Source organism: Geotrypetes seraphini, chromosome 1 (assembly GCF_902459505.1).
Source record: "Geotrypetes seraphini chromosome 1, aGeoSer1.1, whole genome shotgun sequence".
Taxonomy (NCBI): Eukaryota; Metazoa; Chordata; class Amphibia; order Gymnophiona; family Dermophiidae; genus Geotrypetes; species Geotrypetes seraphini.
In genome coordinates, this window is record NC_047084.1 from 537,082,451 (window position 1) to 537,103,778 (window position 21,328).

The following is a 21,328-nucleotide window of genomic DNA, read 5'->3' on the forward strand; positions in this document are numbered from 1 at the left end:
GGATATCTTTTGCTTCTTGAGTAAATCAAGGAAAATTTTTGTTGTTTACCTGCAACATCATTTTCTTTTCCGGAGATAAATAAAAAAAAAAAAAAAAAAAAAAGATTTGACATTGATATGTGACCATTTCTTAAGAAAGAACCAAATATTTCTTGGGGTATCCTAATTTTTTCACATGACTGTACTGTACATGCGGGTACTTTCTCTATTCCTAGGAGCTCACAATCTAAGTTTTTGTACCTGAGGCAATGGAAGTTTAAGTGACTGGTTCAGGACACAAATAGCTGCAGTGGAAATTAAACCTAGTTCCTCAGGATTGCAATTCACTTCATTTGTCATCAGGCTACGCTGCCACTCTACTGGAGCAACTTTTAAATCCCCAAAACCCAAAGTGCTAGAAATTAAGGGAGAAAAAGTTGAGTGGTTCAGGTTAATTTGCCCAGTTAAAACTGCCTGAAAAGTCAGCTATTACATTTAAACTATAGGGCTGTTTCCCAAACTGTGTGCTACAGCACCCTAGTGTTTAGACTCCTTCACCCTATTTTAGTAAGAATCTATATCATATTTAGGTAAAGGACAAGTATAAAACAAGAAATATCTGAAATGTTATTGTCTCTTATTTGTGACAATTTGGGTAAGTATAAAAATCTGGTAACAATGATTGTTGTTTTTTTAAAAAATATTATCTATTAAGCAGAACAAATAACACTGTCAAGAAATACAGCAATATCCAACACAATAACAGGGAACCACAGTCTGCAAGATGAAAAGAAACAGTTTTGTAATTTTTCCCCACCTCAAACAAACTTCAGGTGTGGCCTAAACAAAACTTGTGTCTCCAGAACCACTACACTAGGAACGCACGAAAAGGATGAGGGGCTCAGTTGGAGTTAATAATCAATAGCCAAAAATGACATATTGAGTAAATAGCTACACACCGCAGGCGTTAAAAGTATTCCAAAAAGAGGCCCCATATTGGGGACTCCATATTGGGAACCATTTGACGCTATGATTGTTTTATACATGTTCTCACAAGAGGTCCTGCATTGACTTAGGAACTTAAAACATGCCAGACTTGTTGAGAAGTCTTTTTTAAAATGACTCTCCCAGTTGTCAAGACTGCGCTTGTAGTTTCTGGGACTGGAGGGTTTAGCTCTGAGAATCCGCAGTAGGCCATTTATACCAAACTAGTTTTTGGTTTTGGCCAAAACCAGGCAGTAGGTTTTGGGTGCATTTTCAGTTTGGGCAAAAAGTGGTTAGTTTAAATATCAGTGTCTGCCTCTAATCTGATGCAGCTCCTGGAGTCCTTGAAACGGGTGCTTCTGATGCCAATGTTGATGGACAAGACTTTTTAATCTGTGCCAGACATCTTTTAGTGCCGATTGTCTTGATATTTGTGAACACAAATTTCAGGAAGAATTATGATTGGTCCCAGGCATTGCAGGCAAATACTTTTTAAAACTGCTGGGAGATTTTTCTGGAACATATCTGAAAAAAAAATACCGTACAGTTGCAGCAAAATCAGTTTTGAAAAAATAACCCAGGCAGGTGCCCATGATCTAAATGCAAACTGAAATAGGACTGGAAAAAAATTAAGGACACTTATAAAAGGATGAAAAGCATCTAACTAGAAACACTAGGAGGAATCAGAATTGGTCCAACTATGCAACCCAGTCAGGACTTATGAGGTAGAGGAGAAAATAAAATGCTTGGAATTAAAAGGCAATGAAAATTTACAGGAGTACACAACAGTGCAACTGTACTGCTCCAAAGAAAAAGGGTGACTGGATAGGTCCTGCACAACAGTGGCAGGCAGGAAGATATGTGCTCTCAAAACTTTTGTTGGACTGTGCTCCATCAGATGTAATGGCTTGTCCTTGGAGAACAGGTTTTCTTCCTTCGGCCTATAAGCATTCTGCATCCTCTGCAAGATATCCTTAATACATGCTGCTGCCACTACCACACTTTATAATATGGATGCTGTTAGCAGATATGTGCTGTTTATTTTACACTATACGTACTGCTTAGTACATTGTTCTCATGAGACCATAAAACCTTCTTCAACCTGTGTAGGATCCCCAGAATACTACTGTGAAATACTACACGTGCATCATAGAGCTTTTCGTTAGTAGGGGCTTTTATACAGGCTATATCTGTGAAGTAATCTTGATATTGTTGAATCAACATTTCCCAGTCTCAGCCAGCCAGAAAGCACAGTTACTTACCGTAACAGGTGTTATCCAGGGACAGCAGGCAGATATTCTTGACTGATGGGTGACGGCACCGACGGAGCCCCGGTACGGACAATTTTAGAGTGATTGCACTCTAAGAACTTGGAAAGTTCTAGTAGGCTGCACCGCGCACGCGCGAGTGCCTTCCCGCCCAACAGAGGCGCGCGGTCCCCAGTTAGGATAAGCCAGCTAAGAAGCCAACCCGGGGAGGTGGGTGGGACACAATAATATCTGCCTGCTGTCCCTGGATAACTCCTGTTACGGTAAGTAACTGTGCTTTATCCCAGGACAAGCAGGCAGCATATTCTTGACTGATGGGTGACCTCCAAGCTAACAAAAAGAGGGATGGAGGGAAGGTTGGCCATTAGGAAAACAAATTTTGCAAAACAGATTGGCCGAAGTGTCCATCCCGTCTGGAGAATGCATCCAGACAATAATGAGATGTAAAAGTATGAACTGAGGACCAAGTAGCAGCCTTGCATATTTCCTCAATAGGAGTGGAACGGAGGAAAGCTACAGATGCTGCCATAGCTCGAACTCTATGGGCCGTGACAGAACCTTCCAGTGTCAGTCCGGTCTGAGCATAACAGAATGAAATGCACGCTGCCAGCCAATTAGACAACGTACGTTTAGAAACAGGACATCCCAATTTATTCGGATCAAAGGACAGAAAGAGTTGGGGAGCTGATCTGTGGGGTTTCATACGCTCTAGATAGTAAGCTAGAGCCCTCTTACAGTCCAAAGTATGCAGAGCCTGTTCACCAGAATGAGAGTGAGGTTTCGGAAAGAAGACAGGCAGAACAATGGATTGGTTGAGATGGAATTCAGAGACAACCTTAGGGAGAAACTTTGGATGTGTACGCAGAACCACCTTGTCATGATGAAAGACCGTAAAAGGTGGATCTGCAACTAGTGCATGTAGCTCACTGACCCTCCTGGCAGAGGTAAGAGCAATAAGGAAAAGTACTTTCCAAGTGAGAAACTTGAAAGGAGTGGTAGCCAAAGGTTCAAATGGAGGCTTCATTAAGGCGGAAAGAACCACATTGAGATCCCAGATTACAGGAGGGGCTTTAAGAGGTGGTTTCACATTGAAAAGACCCCGCATGAACCTGGACACCAAGGGATGAGCTGAGAGAAGTTTTCCATGAATCGGCTCATGAAAAGCAGCAATAGCACTGAGGTGGACTCTGATGGAAGTAGACTTAAGGCCAGAGTCAGACAAAGAAAGCAGATAATCCAACAATGTCTCCACTGCCAGGGAAGTGGGATCAAGATGATGAAGAAGACACCAGGAAGAAAATCGTGTCCACTTCTGATGGTAACATTGCAGAGTGGCTGGTTTCCTGGAGGCATCTAGAATGGAACGAACGGGCTGAGACAAAAGAGTATCATGAGAAGTCAACCCGAGAGATACCAAGCTGTCAGGTGCAGAGACTGGAGGTTGGGATGTAGAAGGGTCTCCTGATGCTGTGTAAGCAGAGAAGGAAACAGAGGAAGAAGAAAAGGTTCCCTGGAACTGAGTTGAAATAGAAGGGAGAACCAATGTTGCCTGGGCCACCTCGAAACAATCAGAATCATGGTGGCTCGTTCCCTCTTGAGCTTGAACAAGGTTCTCAAAATGAGAGGCAGAGGAGGGAAAGCGTACAGGAACAGATTGGACCAATTGAGGAGAAATGCATCCGCTGCCAGACGGTGAGGAGAATAGAGTCTGGAGCAAAAAAGGGGCAGCTGGTGATTGTGAGGAGCTGCAAAAAGGTCTATCTGAGGAGTGCCCCATTGAGCGAAGATGGACTGCAGAGTTAAAGGATCGAGTGTCCACTCGTGAGGCTGGAGAATTCTGCTGAGCTTGTCCGCCAAGGAATTCTGTTCTCCCTGAATGTAGATAGCTTTCAGGAATAGATGGTGATCTATGGCCCAAGTCCAGATCTTCTGGGCTTCCTGGCACAAGAGGCGAGAGCCTGTCCCACCCTGTTTGTTGATGTCCACTACAGGTGATTGAGGCCAGCAGCGTGCCTGATTTTAAGGCCAAATGGGATCGGCACATGGGATCTCTTCACAGGGCAAAGGTAGGGGAGGGACATTAAGGTGGGCAGACTAGATGGGCCGTGGGCCCTTATCTGCCGTCTATTTCTATGTTTCTATGTTTCTATGTAGTACATCGCAACTTGATTGTCTGTGCACAGCAGGAGGACTTGAGGAAAGAGAAGATGTTGGAAGGCCTTGAGGGCATAAAACATCGCTCTGAGTTCCAGGAAATTGATGTGATGCTTCATTTCCTGAGCTGTCCAAAGTCCTTGAGTTTGGAACTCGTTCAAATGAGCTCCCCAGGCGTAAGGGGAGGCATCGGTGGTGATGATAAGTTGATGAGGAGGTAGATGGAAGAGAAGACCTCTGGAGAGATTTGAGGATATCAACCACCATTGTAGAGACTGACGAAGAGATGATGTCTCAGATATGTGACGTGAGCAAGGATCCATCGCTTGGGACCACTGGGTAGCTAGGGTCCATTGAGGAGTGCGCAGGTGAAGACGTGCGAAGGGTGTGACATGAACTGTGGAGGCCATGTGACCCAAGAGAATCATCATTTGCTTGGCAGAGATGGAACGTTGTGGAAGCACCTGCTGACATAGAGATTGAAGCGTTTGAAGACGGTTGGATGGCAGGAACGCTCTCATGAGGACTGTGTCCAAGACGGCTCTGATGAATTGAAGTCTCTGAGTGGGAATGAGATGAGATTTGGGTAGATTGATCTCGAACTCCAGAAGTTGAAGAAACAGGATGGTTTGGTTGGTGGCCAGGAGAACAGTCTGAGATGAATTGGCCTTGATTAACCAGTCGTCCAGGTAAGGAAAGACCTGAAGGTGGTGAGAGCGTAGAAAGGCAGCCACCACAATCAGACATTTGGTGAACACTCTTGGAGAGGAGGCAAGACCGAAGGGTAGCACCTTGTATTGGTAATGACAACGATTGATCATTAAGCGTAGGTACTGTCTGGAGGTCAGATTGACCGGTATATGAGTGTATGCTTCTTTGAGATCGAGGGAACATAGCCAGTCGCCTTGATCGAGAAGAGGGTAAAGAGTGGCCAGAGAAAGCATTCTGAATTTCTCTTTGACCAAGCATTTGTTGAGATCGCGAAGATCTAGGATGGGTCTGAGATCTCTTGTCTTTTTGGGAACTAGAAAATAATGGGAGTAGAATCCTTGCCTCTTTTGATCTAGAGGAACTTCCTCTATGGCGTTCAGAAGGAGGAGGGATTGAACCTCTTGAAGAAGGAGGGAAGACTGAGGAGTGTTCAAAGCAGACTCTTTGGTAGACCTTGGGCAGGAAGAGTCTGAAAGTTGAGAGAGTAGCCGTGGCGGATGATGTTGAGGACCCATTGGTCCGAGGTGATGGTTTCCCAACGGCTTATGAAATGAGTAAGGCATCCTCCTATAGGCAGCGGAAGATGGGCAGATGGAGGGATACTGGCTATGTCCTGGAGAACCAAGTCAAAAGGGTTGTGAAAGTTTTTGTGGAGGAGGAGGCTTCACCTGTTGTTGCTGCTGTGCAGGTCTAGTGTTTTGCCTTTGTTGTTGCCTCTGACGCCTGGGTTGTTGAGCTGCCGGTGGCAAAGGACGAGCCACAAATCGACGCTGGTAGGCCGATTGCTGACGAAAAGGCCTGGTAGGTGGGGGTCTTCTTTTTTGTTTTGAGGAGAGTATCCCACCTAGTTTCATGAGCCGAAAGCTTTTGAGTAGTGGAGTCCATGGATTCTCCAAACAGCTCATCCCCCAGGCAAGGTGCATTAGCCAGTCGATCCTGATGATTGACATCAAGTTCTGACACTCTGAGCCATGCCAGTCGGCGCATGGCCACCGACATAGCTGTGGCCCGAGAGGTCAGCTCAAAGGTGTCATAGATCGACCTGACCATGAACTTTCGAAGTTGCAAGAGCGATGAAGAAGTTTGGCGAAAGGCAGATTTTTTACGGTCAGGGAGGTACTTCTCAAAAGCAGTCAGATTTTGTATGAGATGCTTGAGATAGAATGAGAAGTGGAAAGCGTAATTCCCTGACCTGTTGGCTAACATCGCATTCTGGTACAACCTCTTGCCAAATTTGTCCATGGCTTTACCCTCTCTGCCAGGAGGGACTGAGGCGTATACACTAGCTCCCGTGGATTTCTTTAGAGTGGATTCCACTAATAGAGACTCATGTGGGAGCTGTGGTTTGTCAAACCCAGGAATCGGGATGACTTTATATAAGGAGTCTAACTTGCGGGGGGCTCCAGGGATGGTCAAAGGTGTCTCTAAATTCTTGTAAAATGTCTCTCTCAAGATGTCATGGAGAGGTAATTTGAGATATTCCCTTGGAGGTTGGTCAAAATCCAGTGCATCAAGAAAAGCTTTTGATTTCTTTGACTCAGCCTCCAAGGGAATAGAGAGAGAGTCACACATCTCTTTTAAAAAAGATGAGAAAGAGGTTACATCTGGTTTAGAGGATGGGTCTAAAGCAGAAGGATCCTCATCACCAGATGAACATTCCCCTTCAGAGAGAAGAGGGTCCTCTGAGTCACCCCACAGATCAGGATCCCGAACCTGAAAACTGCGGTCTCGAGATTCCGGTGTGGAGGGTTCCAGGTGTCGGGATTTGCGTGCCGACTTACCTGACCTCATAGACACGGTACCGGGAGATGTTAAGGGCTGCATCGGTGCCGAAGTCTGAACAGCCTGGTGTTGAGCTCTCGGTTCCGGTGCGAGGACTGGCATGGAGACCGAGGAAGCAGAATGTACCGGTACCGACAAAGTGGATGCCGAAAGAAGGGGCTGCTCCACTGTCGGTACCGGTAGCTCAGACCAGACCGGGACCGGAAGGCTCGGTGCCAAAAGTGCAGGAAGGAGTTGTTGCAACTGTTCCTTAAGCTGCACCTGCAGGACAGCGGCGATCCGCTCGTCCAGCGAAGGCACCGGTACCGCCTTTTTCTTCTGCGGTACCTGCGGTGCTGCTCTACGCCCCGAGGATGAGGAACCCGAGGTCGAGGGGCTCACCTCTATTGGGGCGGAGCGCTTCCGTGGACGCCTCGAGGTCGGCAGGACTGGGCTCGCTGCTACTGAGACCGGAGGACGCTCCAACGGGGAAGGCTTCTTAGCCGGCTTACCTGAGGGATGCGACGCCGACGCGGTATCGCGTGGTGTCGACGAGGTGGGTGCCGACTGAGATGGGGCCGATGTCGGTGCCGGTGCCGCAGAGTCAGACATCTCGGCACCAAACAATAATTGCTGCTGGATCTGCCGATTTTTCAGAGTTCTCTTTTTTAAAGTCACACAGCGGGTGCAGGTAGACGCTCGATGGTCAGGACCAAGACAATGTAGACACCAGTTGTGTGGGTCAGTGAGTGAAATTGGTCGTGCACACCGCTGGCACTTCTTAAACCCGGGTTGAGGGGGCATGAAGGTAAAAACGGCTTCTGCCAAATCGAAGACCGAGGCCTCGATGGTGGCAACAGGCCCCGCCGGGGCGAAATTGAAAGAAGTGAAAAAAAAACCCAAAGTTTTTTGTTGTTTTTTTAAAGAAAAGAAAATAAAAGAAAATGAAGGAAACAATATTTCCTTAAGGGTTTACGCGAGCGGGAAGGCGATATGAAAAAAGTCTTCAACAGCCGTTGAAAGAAACGCGTCTTCTTAGCTCCGCGGAAACTAAGAAACTGGGGACCGTGCGCCTCTGTCGGGCGGGAAGGCACTCGCGCGTGCGCGGTGCGGCCTACTAGAACTTTCCAAGTTCTTAGAGTGCAATCACTCTAAAATTGTCCGTACCGGGGCTCCGTCGGTGCCATCACCCAGGAATATGCTGCCTGCTTGCCCTGGGATAAACTTCTATAGCTCTTTTAAAATAATCTATGGCCTCACATATACTTTCCTCAATAGTTTCTTTATCCCAGATATGGACTCTGAAAGGACAGATGGGTGGGGCTAAATGGTTTCCATTTTACATTAATGGTTCTGACAGTACCCCAGGGGATATTCAAAACACATTGGTGGGAGGTTAAAGATAACTTTCCTGGACAACTCCAACTCCAAGTTCATACCATGTAACAGATAACAGCTTGAATCATCATATGAGAATTAGCTCAACTACCACCTCTAAATACTGGCAAACCTATGGGCCTTGTTAAGAAAAGGTTTGGAAATAAAACTAATCTGAGTTACTATAACAAAGAATATGTGAAGACCTATACAATCAATACTTTTGGTTTCTTCTTCGTTTTTCAATATTTCTGTAATTGTTTTTTCATGTGAAAGTCTAAAATATATTGTGTAGATCAGAAAACCCTCCTTCAGTGCATTTTGGATTGTGTTTTTTTATAAAGCAGAATGTGAAAAATGTAGTGGTGTGAAGTTTTTACAAGAAAATGTACAAGCAAAATAGAGGGATTGTTTATTCCAAAAGCCTCTGTAGGCATACCTCTACAGAGGAATGTATGCTGTAGAGAAGAAAAGTAAGAATCAAAATTAACAACAGATCCCAAAATATGCTGAAATATTTAAAAAAAAAAATCAGTTGTTTGATAGTGGTACATTCCAAGCCAACTCTGAATTTATTCTTGTCAAATCTTTCAATGATTATATTTTATATCACACACTCTAGAGCTCATTTTTTAAGCATATGGATGTCTCAGAAAACCCAAATGGATGTCCATGTGATTGAAACGTCCAAATCCCAATTTTGCAGTACAGCCAGATAACAAGAAGGGGCATACTGTGGGCAGGATTAGGGAGGGCCCAAACTCAGTATGTCCAACAAAATAACTGGAAGGGAAGAAGGGAAGAAGCATGCATAGAAACATGATGGCAGTTAAACATCATATGGCCCATCCGTAGCATCCACTATCTCTTCCGCTCCATTAGAGATCCCACGTGCCCACGTGCTTTCTTTCATTTAGACACAATTTTTGTCTCCACCACCCCTTCTGTAAAAGTGTATTTTCTTAGATTATTCCTGAGCCTATCAACTTAATCCTACACCCTCTCATTCTAGAGCTTCCTTTCAAATGAAAAATTCGCCTCAAGCACATTTAAGAAACGTAGGTACAGTATTTAAACATCTCTAATCATATCTCTCCTCTTCTGCATTTCCTCCAAAGTATATATATTGAGATTTTTAAGTCTGTCCCCATACGCCTTGAGTGATGAAGACTGACTATTTTAGCAGCCTTACTCTGGACCGACTCCTTTCTATTTATATATTTTTGAAGGTGTGGCCTCCAGAATTCTACACAATATTCTAAATGAAATCTCAACAGAGTCTTATACAAGAGCATCAATACATCCCTTTTCCTGCTGGCCATACCTCTCCCTATGCATTCTAGCATCCTTCTAGCCTTTTCAACCTGTTTGGCTACCTTAAGATCATCACATTCCTACTAAGTCCTACTACTCTATCATGCACCAAAGTTCTTCACCCATAAACCGTACTGTTCCCTAGGGTTTTTGCTGCCCAAATGCATTACCTTGCATTTCATAGCATTAAATCTTAGCTGCCAAATTTCAGAACATTCTTCAAGCTTTGCTAGGTCCTTTCTCATATTATTCACACCATCAAGGGTGTCTACTCTTTTGCAGATTTTTGGTATCATCTGCAGATACATCTGACAGCTCTTCAAGCAATACCACTTACAAAAATGTTAAAAGCACAGGCCCAAGAACCGAACCTTGAGGCACACCACTGAACAGCAATCTTCATTGCTCACTACCCTCTGTCACCTTCCACTCAACCAGTTCCTGACCCAATCTGTCACTTTGGGCACTCAGTTTATTTATTAGATGCCTGTGTGGAATACTATCAAAGGCTTTGCTAAAATCTAAATACACATCTAGTGTACTCCCTCTATCCAATTCTCTGGTCAACCAGTCAAGTCTAAAAAGAAAGGCATCCTAAGTTAGACTTTCTTCAGTCACATCCGGGGTACAAAAGATATTCTGATTGAACAACTGACCACTGGAGAGATTAAGGATAACACCTCTTAAACCCCCAGTAGCTGCCCCCTCCCTCTCCCCTGAAAGCAAAACTGAAAAGGGATACCAGACCCGACAGCTTTAGGAATTATGGGCATGCTTAGCAAAGTAGGAAGCAAGTCTGAGGAGTAGCCTAGTGAAGTGGAGTGGAGTTTAAACCAAGGGATGCAGGTTCAAACCTATTTTTTTTTTTTATTATTGTGAGCCTCCAGACATAGAAAAATACATACCATACCTAAATATAAGCCACCTGCAAGCCTAAAGGCTACTGAAGTGGTGTACATTCATTTACAGTATGCATTTTTGTGTTATTGAAGAGCTCAAAATTACAAAAAAAGTGGGATTTGAATCTGGGTCCCTATTTAAAGTTCACTGCCCTAACCACTAGGCTGCCCCTAAGCACTGCAGGATCATCTGTATGGCCATTCTTCTAAGAACGTGGCTGGACAGACATGCTTATCCAGTTTTTCTGCCACTCATATGTTGGGCCGTTTAAGTTTATAAAATAGCTGCCCTCAGAACGCACACATTCATTTCATGTATTTCCTGTTGAAAAACATATAAAAGACTGATGTCTGTTTTGGACATTATGAGCTAGAGCTAGACGTGTCTATTCTGACTTATGTCTTTTTGAAAATGACCTTCCATACATGCTCTCAAAGACAAAAAGGTGGATCTTAAAGAAATGAGAAAAGCTAACCATTCTTTATGGCACAATTTATTAATTCAGACTTACATTTTCAAGTGTTTCATCAAGAATAATTGCACCATACGTTGGAACTCCCATCTTGTATTCCTTCCACTCATCTAAAACCCTTTGCACATCTTCACCATCAGGCAACAAAAATGGACAATGATGAAATAGTACTGTGTGTCAAGGAAAGTCACTTTTAAAACTAGCCTCTATATCTAAAAAGGCCAAAATAACAAACCTGCACATCCGATTTCAAAAAGTGTTGTTTATTTTCAGACTTTACTGTCTTTCCCAGTACCATAAATATCCCAGAGAAGTGATCATGATTACATAAGGGCATAAACCAGCAATTATTCCCCATCCTCCTTCTTTAGTCCAATGTTAAGTACTTGATTTAGCCACTTAATGTATTTCATACTGTGCTATTATAGTTTATTTATTTGTATCCCATATTTTACAAAGCAGGTTACAGCAAATAGATGCATAATCATCAGCCCAAAACAGCACTGGTATGATTCCATCATATCTATGAAAAAATATTGAGATAACATGCAAACAGCAACAGTTATAACCAAGGCAGAAAAACTACTCAAGAAGGAAAGAGGGCGTGGGTTTTTTCTAGGTTTCATATCGGAATTTGTATGTGCAGTTACTCAGCATAGATAAAAATCTGCTGGATGGATGGACTAAACAGGCTCTTTGTGGATTACAACTTAAAGGCCCCTCTTACAAAGCTGGGGTAGTGATACTCCCATGGTAAATGCACTGAAGCTCATAGGAACTGAATGAGCTTAAGTGCATTTGCTACAGGAGAATCGCTATCATGGTTTTATAAAAGGGGCCTCCCTAAAAGAAGCCAGAGCAGTCTCTGAGATTTACATACTAAAACCACAGAGCAAATATGATATAATTGCTGGAGAAATTACACACAGGAAATCCATTAGATTACCATCTAACTTTCAAAAAGGAGACTGGTAAAACAAAATTTAAATTAAAAAAAAAAAACCTTTGTGGAGCTGCTTCAAAGGTCAAAAACTCACAACAGATGTGGATGCTATTCAAAAATACCATCCTGGAAGCCCAGACCAGATATATTCCATGTATAACAGAAGGCAGGAAGGAAGGAAGGCTAAATGACAGCCAGCATGGCTAAAAAAATGAAGTGAAAGAAGCTATTAAAGCTAAAACAAAATCAGGTTCTCAAAATACCTCAGTATTGCCTAAAAAGGCTTCAATGTGGTTAATCATCAAATAAAGACAAATAGAAAAGGAGGGAAGGGAGGAAAGGTGGAACATAAAAGGCTGTAAAAATGTAAAAATTAAATTTTAAAAACTCACATGTTGGAACTAGAAGTGGATTAGAGAAAGTAGATTTTGAGTAAAGATTTAAATTTGGTGTAAGATGGATCCAATCTGAGTGCTAGAGGGATACTGAAGATGCAATACCTTTAGATATTGACAAAATTATGACTAAAACCCAAACAAAAAAACAAATGGAATAGTACAAAAAAAAAAAAAAAAGGAGAAAAGTTTGCCACGCTTACAGAGACTCGAAAATACAGCTTCTCAGTTGCGTGCAAAACTAAGAACTACAGGTCCCATGAGCCAACGCCGGGTAGGAAGGCAGAAGCATCTGCATGGAATGTGCAGTCTTAAGGTATTGAAGTGACAGTAATCTTTTTGACTATCCATGCTAGGTTCTGTGGATGACATCACCCAGAGAATATGATGCTTGCTTGTTCTTGGAGAATAACTGTCTTCTGGAGTTGCGTTCCAAATAACAGTGAGAAGTAAACGTATGGACTGAGGATTAAGTAGATGCTTTGCAGGTTTTTTTCAATAGATGAGCCTCTGAGACAGCCATAGCCCATACACTGTGGGCTGTCACATGACCATGCAGCATCAACCCAACTGAGTATACACCAAGAAGCCTATTAATTAGGATCAAAGGCAACAAAGAGCAGGGAGGATACTATGTGGCTTAGCGTGGTCCAGATAGTAAGCCAGAGTAGGTTGAGCTAGAATTCTGAAACTACTTTAGGGAGGATTTTTGGATGTTTGAAAGACTACCCTGCACAGATAACAGGGGAAACAAATCCACAAGGAACAAAGCAGCAATAAAATGAGTGGAATTGTCCAATCAGAAAGGTGCACAAATAAAAGTGTCTTTCAACTCATCTGATTGATCTTTATTCATCCAAAGTCACTCGACCCGACATGTACATGTTTCGGCCCTAAGGCCTGCGTCAGGAGTCTTGAAGATCTTTGGGTGGCTTTTTAGATTTTCATTTACTGCAAGGTCGCGACACTACGACGTTTGCTTTATTTGGACACATAAGGCATTTCAAGTGGTTTACATCATAGTTCATATACCCAAAGATCTTCAAGACTCCTGACGCAGGCCTTAGGGCCGAAACATGTACATGTCGGGTCGAGTGACTTTGGATGAATAAAGATCAATCAGATGAGTTGAAAGACACTTTTATTTGTGCACCTTTCTGATTGGACAATTCCACTCATTTATTGCTGAAAGACTACCCTGTCATGATAGAACCTTGCTTAGGGAGGATTAAATACAAGGGATTGAAAGTTCACTCACCCAGTATGCAGACGTGAGGGCTATGAGGAAAATTATCTTCTGTGTAAGAAGTTTGAGAGAACAAGATGTCAGCTGCTCAAAGAGAGATTTCATAAGGAGCAGAAAGAACCACGTTAAGAACCCAGATGCATTTATTTTTTTTGTTCTTCTTATTGTAGAAATTCATAAAATTTCAATAAAAAAAAAGATCACAAGCAACAGGTGGTGGGTTGATAGGTAGTTTGCTGTGGAATAGGCCTTTAATGAAACAGGCTACTAAGGGATGTACAGAAAGCAATCTGTTGTCCAGGCAGAAATTAAATGCACCAACAGCACTGATATGAACTCTAACCAAATTGGTTTTTAGACCAGAATTAGAGGTAGAGAATGTACGAGGGCCATTCAAAAAGCTAGGGAGGCGTGGTTTAGAAACATAGAAATAGACGGCAGATAAGGGCCACGGCCCATCTAGTCTGCCCACCCTAATGGCCCTCCCCTACCTTTGGTTTGGTGCACGTATATAGGTGACCCTACTGTGCATGCTTGAATTTTTTTCCCGCCTACAGAAGCTGATCGCCAGCAGACCACCGATGAATGAGGAAGTATAAAAAATTGGCGCTACTTATTAAATTTTGTGTAAAGCTTGGTGATTCCCAAATGGAAACGATCCACAAGATTCAACAGGCCTTTGGGGATGAAGCAATGGGCACCACACAGATAAAGGAGTGGTACAACTGCTTCAGAGAGGGCCGCACATCAGTGGAGAGTGAAGCACATTCTGGTAGGCCCTCAACATCCAGAAATGAGATTGTCATTCACCAAGTGAGGACCCTGGTGATGCAGGATCATCGAATTACGATCAGAGAACTTGCAGACGAGGCGAGCATCAGCGTTGGATCTGTTCATTCCATTTTGACTGAGGATATGGGCTTCAGGAGAATTTCAACGAAGTCTGTGCCAAAACTGCTAATGATCAAGCAGAAGCAACTCTATTTGGAGATCGCACAGGACATGTTGGAGACTAAACAGTGATCTCAACTTCCTCAGTACAGTGATCACTGGCGTTGAGTCCTGGGTTTATAGGTATGACCCAGAAACCAAGTTGATGTCATCACAATGGAAGCATTCAATATCCCCGAGGCCAAAAAAAGCAATGTCAAAGTCATGCTAACCATCTTCTTTGACTCCAGTGGCATGGTTCAACACGAGTACGCACCACACGGCACAACCATCACCAAGGAGTACTACCAAGAGGTTCTGCGTCACCTTCATAATGCTGCGAGACACAAACGGCCGGACCTGTGGGCAGCGGGCAATTGACAGCGCCATCATGATAACGCACCTGCCCATTCTTCACATCCGATACGGAATTTCCTGGCAAAACACAACACACCTGTGATTCCTCAGGCTCCCTACTCTACTGACAAGGCTTCATGTGACTTCTGGCTTTTCCCCAAGCTGAAAATGCCCCTGAAACAGAACAGATTTCAGTCAAGAGAAGATATCATGTGGAATACGAGACCAGTTGCGAGCAATCTCAAAAGAGGCATTCCAGCGCTGCTTCCGACAGTAGCAGAACCGTTGGAAGAAGTGTGTGGCAACCCAAGGGGACTACTTTGAAGGAGATTGTTGAATCTGAATATGAGTATTTTTTATGAAAAAAGGTCTGATATTTTGTGAACAGCCCTCGTAGCTGAGGATTGGTGGAAGCAGACATGAGATCAGCTATTTTAGATTTGGTCCTTAGTGGAATGCAAGGCATAGTACAAAAGGTAACATTTGGGTCCACTGAGAAACAGCGATCATAACATTCTCAAATTTTAGCTGAAACCTGGAGTGACATCGCAAAAGAAATCTACTGTAGCGGCATTTAATGTTCAAAAGGGCGACTATGATAAAATGAGGAAAATGGTTAAAAAGTAGCTAAAAGGTTATGACTGTAAACCAGATATGGATGTTATTTAAAAACACCATCATGGAAGCCCAGACCTGATGTAATCCGTGTATCAGGAAAGGTGGAAAGGAAAAGAAACAAGAGCTGGCATAGTTAAAAGGTGAAGTGAAAGAGGCTGTTAGAGCCAAAAAACAAAAACACACCCTTTAAAGAATGGAAAAAGGATCCAAATGAAGAAAATAAGAGATATAAGCACTGGCAAGTTAGCTTTTTTATTAGTGCTTTGCATCTAAGAAGGAATATTAAAAGAAACTTGCCAAACAGGCAAAAACTCATAACAAATTTTTTAGGCACATTAGAAGCAGAAAACATGTGAGGGAATCCATAGACCTGTTAGATGATCAAGGAGCACAAAGGGTGCTCAGGGAGGATAAGGCCATAGCAGAGAGACTGAATGAATTCTTTGCTTCATTTTCACGGAAGAAGATGCAAGAGATCTACCTGAACCGGAAATGGTTTTCAAGGGTGGTGATGCGGAGGAATTGAAAGGAATCTCAGTGCATCTGGAAGATGTGCTAAGCCAAATCAGCTAATGAGTATATATGTCAGGGTACTAAAAGAGCTCAACATGAAATTGCTGATCTGTAACCTGTCGCTAAAATGTTACAGGTGGCCAATGTTACGCCAATTTTTTAAAGGGTTCCAGGGGAGATCCAGGAAATTACAGATTGGTAAGCCTAACTTCAATGCTGGGCAAAATAGTGGAAACAATTATCTAATATAATAAAACGGTAAGCCGCGCATGCGCACTTCCTATGCGTGCGTCCGTTTTCCTTGAGCTGTACCACACATAGGAAGTGCGAATGCGCAGCTTACGGTCTGCCCTCACGCGAGGCAAGACAAGTGGCATGCTGAGCGGGAGCCTGAAAATCATAAGGCTCCAGCAGCTTCAGCTGCTGGAGCCTTATGATTTTCAGGCTCCCGCTCAGCGTCAGTTGTTCCTGAAGAAGGGGGAGTACTCCCCCGAAACGGAGTCCCGTAGGACATTTGGTGACTCGCTGGCCGCTTCAGAGAAGCTAAGTACCTTCCTTTGGCTTTATTAAGTTGAACTTGGACACTTGCACTTTTGCCCCCCTGGTTCAGGGGAAGAGACTGCCTATAGTGTATGATTTTGATTTTTTCACTCACAGCACTTTTGTGTTATTTAGCACTAAACTCACAGAGAGCCCGAGGATGTTTCACATTTGACACCTTTCTGGGTGCAAACCAGTGGCAGCCGTGTCCTCCGGAGTTCGGAGGTTGGTTGTGCGACTGAGGGCTCTCTATAAATTATTTTCATAGTCATTGTATAGCATTGCTTAAGTAAAGTAGTTTGTTCTACTTTGATTGTCTCTGTGGGCGGTCTCTCCCCCTGATCACAGTTTCCTTCTTGGGGCTTGGGAGATTTTCTTTTTCTTAGTTCTTTCAGCTCCCATTTTTCGGGTTTTCCTTAGATTCAATGACAGCAGAGACAGCAGTTGAGAGGAAGAAAGCGTTTACCCATTTGGTGAAAGAAACCATGCTGTTAGCGCTAATGAGGGGTTGGGACGAAGTAAGGATCATTTGTTGAGTCAGCAATGTTGGAAATGGTTGCAGTTTCCATGGTTTCCTGATTGAGAGCTGTAGGAAGAGTGGAAACCAAACCTGGCACGACTAAAGGGATACTATGACAATCATGTTGCTTTGATCTTGGTGAAGTTTGAATAGAGTTTTCCCTATAAGAGGGATTGGAGAAAACGCATGGAGAACTTGTCCTCCCAGTGAAGCAGAAAGGCATCCAGCACAATGTGCTTGGAGGCAAAGTATCTGGAACAGAATTGTGGAAGTTTGTTGCTCTGAGGGGAAGCAAAGAGATCTATGCCCGGTGTTCCCCATTGAGAGGAAATCGGATGCAAGATTGTAGTGCTGAAAGACTATTCATGAGGCTGAAGTCATTTGCCAACACATTCTGCTTTACTTCTAATAAATCATCCTGAGAAGTATCCCATGAGCAGTAGCTCAATTCACAATCTGGCTTGAAGATCCCATGCAGCCTTGTTTAAACAGAACATAGCAACCTGGTTGTTCGTTCAGACAATACTACCTTTTGAAAGAGGCAGTCCTGGAATGTTTTGAGAGCATTCCATAAGAACATAAGAACATAAGAAATGCCTCTGCTGGGTCAGACCCGAGGTCCATCGTGCCCAGCAGTCCGCTCACGCGGCGGCCCAACAGGTCCAGGACCTGTGCAGTAATCTTCTATCTATACCCCTCTATCCCCATTTCCAGTAGAAATTTGTCCAATCCTTTCTTGAACCCCAGTACCGTACTCTGCCTTATAACGTCCTCTGGAAGCGCATTCCAGGTGTCCACCACACGTTGGGTAAAGAAGAACTTCCTAGCATTTGTTTTGAATCTGTCCCCTTTCAACTTTTCCGAATGCCCTCTTGTTCTCTTATTTTTCGAAAGTTCGAAGAATCTGTCCCTCTCTACTCTCTCTATGCCCTTCATGATCTTATAAGTCTCTATCATATCCCCTCTAAGTCTCCTCTTCTCCAGGGAAAAGAGACCCAGCTTCTCCAATCTCTCAGAATATGACAGGTTTTCCATACCTATTATCAGACGTGTTGCTCTCCTTTGAACCCTCTCGACTAATGCCATATCCTTCTTAAGATACGGCGACCAATATTGGACGCAGTACTCCAAATGCGGGCGCACCATCGCCCGATACAACGGCAGGATAACTTCTTTCGTTCTGGCTGTAATACCCTTTTTGATTATACCAAGCATTCTATTCGCTCTCTTAGCAGCCGCTGCACACTGTACCGACGTCTTCATTGTCATGTCCACCATTACCCCCAAGTCCCTTTCCTGGGTACTCTTATTCAATAACATCCCTCCCATTGTATAGTTGTACCTCGAGTTTCTGCTCCCCACATGTAATACTTTACATTTTTCAATGTTGAACTTCATCTGCCATTTCGCCGCCCATTCTTCTAATTTGTTCAAGTCCCTTTGCAACTTTTCGCAGTCCTCTGTAGTCCGAGCTCCATTAAATAGTTTGGTGTCGTCCGCAAATTTTATTATCTCGCACTTCGTTCCTGTTTCTAGATCATTTATGAAGATATTAAATAGCAGCGGCCCGAGCACCGAGCCCTGCGGGACACCACTCATGACCCTCCTCCAGTCGGAGTAGTGACCCTTCACTCCTACCCTTTGTTTTCTACCCTCCAACCAGTTTCTGATCCATCTATGTACGTCTCCTTCCACCCCATGGTTCTTCAGTTTCCGGAGTAGACGTTCATGGGGCACCTTGTCAAAGGCTTTTTGGAAATCTAGATATATGATGTCTATGGGGTCTCCTTTGTCCATCCGTTTGTTGATCCCTTCGAAGAAGTGCAATAAATTCGTTAGGCACGATCTTCCCTTGCAGAAACCATGCTGGCTGGTTATCAGAAGTTCATTTTTTTCAAAATGTTGATCGATGTTTTCTTTTATCAGTGCTTCTGCCATTTTCCCTGGAACCGAAGTCAGGCTCACCGGCCTGTAGTTTCCCGGGTCACCTCTTGATCCCTTTTTAAAGATGGGCGTAACGTTGGCTATCTTCCAATCTTCCGGGATCTCGCCTGTTTTCAGGGATAAGTTGCAAATTTGCTGCAGTAGTTCCGCTATCTCCTCCTTTAATTCCTTCAGAACCCTTGGATGTATGCCATCCGGACCCGGGGATTTGTCAGTTTTTAGTTTTTCTATCTGCCTACGAACGTCCTCAAGGCTCACTTCTATGGATGTTAATTTTTCTGCCTGACTTCCGTTGAAGAATTGCTCAGGTTCCGGTATGTTGGACGTGTTTTCGTTTGTAAATACAGACGAGAAGAACATGTTAAGTCTTTCTGCCACTACCTTCTCCTCCTTCACCACTCCCTTCCTGTCTCCGTCGTCCAGCGGTCCCACTTCCTCTCTAGCCGGCTGCTTCCCTTTAACATATCTGAAGAATGGTTTGAAATTTCTTGCTTCCCTGGCTAGCCTCTCTTCATACTCTCTTTTGGCTTTCCGAACCTCACGGTGACATTCTTTTTGATGCTTCTTGTGCTCTTTCCAGCTCCCCTCAGTTTTGTCCTTTTTCCATTTCTTGAATGATTTTTTCTTATTGCCTATCGCTTCCTTCACTGTTTTGGTTATCCACGCCGGGTCTTTTGTTCGATTCTTTTTACACCCCTTCCTGAATCTGGGGATATACAGATTTTGCGCCTCGCTCACCATGTCCCTGAAGAAGGACCAGGCATGATTTACCGTTAGCCATGTTTTGGAAGTGTTCCTAAGTTTCTTCCTTACCAATTCCCTCATTGCTTCGTAGTTTCCTTTCCTGAAGTTAAACGTTGTCGCAATGGATCTCTTGCCTTTTGACACTCCTACCTCAACCTTGAACTTGATCATATTATGATCGCTGTTTCCCAATGGTCCCACTACTTCTACTTCCTTTGCAGGTCCCCTTAACCCATTTAGGATTAGATCCAGAGTGGCATTTCCTCTCGTCGGTTCTCTAACAAGCTGTTCCATGAAACAATCCTGTGTAGCTTCCAGGAATTTTGTTTCCCTAGCGCATTTCAAGCTTCCAAGCCTCCAGTCTATCCCAGGGTAGTTGAAGTCTCCCATAATAACCGTGTTGCCGCTTTTGCATTCACGCTTCATCTCGGCTTCCATTTCCCTATCGCTTGTACCTCTAGGAGGGTTTGTTCATAGTGAGACCACACTCCCGAAGTGTGGAGTCTGTCTAGATGAGCTCCCCAGTCCAGCATTGAAGCATCTGTGGTTAAGTTTTTGGTGGGGAGGGAATTGGAAAGCAAAACCCCAGGTAAGACTGTATGGTACCATCCACTATAGAGTGTTGTTGATCTGGAGTGACTTGAACTGGAGCAGAGAGGAATCCTGTGGCTTGGGACCACCATGCTAAGGTCAACGGTGGAATTTTGAAGTGAAGGCATGCAAATGGGGATCATGTGAACCGTTAATGCCATGTGACTGAGCATGCATAACATCTGGCATGCTTGAGGGTGGATATTGTTTGACAAGTGAATGAGAATATTGACCCTCTGCTAAGATAGAAAAGTCCAACCCTGAATGGTATTCAAAGAGTGCTCCTATGAACTCCAAGGTTTGAGAAGGCTTGATGAGACAAACTGTTGAGGTTACAGCATGCTGAGCTGCTTGCAATGATGAAGCCTTGATCAACCAGTCACCTAAGTAGGAAAATATATGAAATCCCCATGAATGAAGGTTTCCACAGATACTACTAGGTATTCTGTGAACATAAGAACAGGTGCCTTGATAGTCATTTAATGGTGATTCATAATGAAGAAGCTCAAAAAGCTCTGAAATGGAGGTTCTTCCTCCACAGTCATTTTAAAAAATTAATTTTCAAAATCAAAATACAAGATTTCTCTTGATCCAGTAACACAGATGCAATATAAGTATAGGCAAAACAAAGTGAAGAAAAAAAAAATCCTCCTTAGACCACAATAAAGAGGAAAGAGGGGGAGGAGAACAAAACAATTCAGGGAAATATGGGGAAACAAAACTTAGGTATAGGGCTTAACAGAGATCGTACACCTCCAGCTATGTAACTTTAGCCAAATACTTAACCCCGAGTGATCTTCAAAACTAGGAATGCGCGCAACTGCTCTGGGGCAAAATATATATTTAGTTACCCCCAGTTTAGCCATACATTTACAGGAATATATCAAAAGAAATGTGGCTCCCAAATTTCTTGTCTCCTGTCTCAATGAAAGAAAATGTTTTCTCCTGTGTCTTTTGTCACATAAGAGTAAATCCATAATTTTTGCCCATTTAATTTTTCTTGTGTATCTAAAATATAATTTCAATGTCATATTCAAATCCTGTTTAAACACAGATAGCAAAAGAGT

General features: G+C 43.5%; 1 protein-coding gene across 6 annotated transcripts in view; it reads right to left on the bottom strand.

The window, feature by feature from the left end:
• The window catches only part of DCP2 (decapping mRNA 2), a 95,654-nt gene that overhangs the window by 48,246 nt on the left and 26,080 nt on the right, over window positions 1-21,328 (bottom strand). For all 6 annotated transcript variants that reach the window (XM_033929095.1, XM_033929096.1, XM_033929094.1 and 3 more), the window contains one exon: window positions 10,960-11,087. In XM_033929095.1, the coding sequence (XP_033784986.1) occupies window positions 10,960-11,087 (128 nt within the window). The remainder of the gene's footprint in view (window positions 1-10,959; window positions 11,088-21,328) is intronic.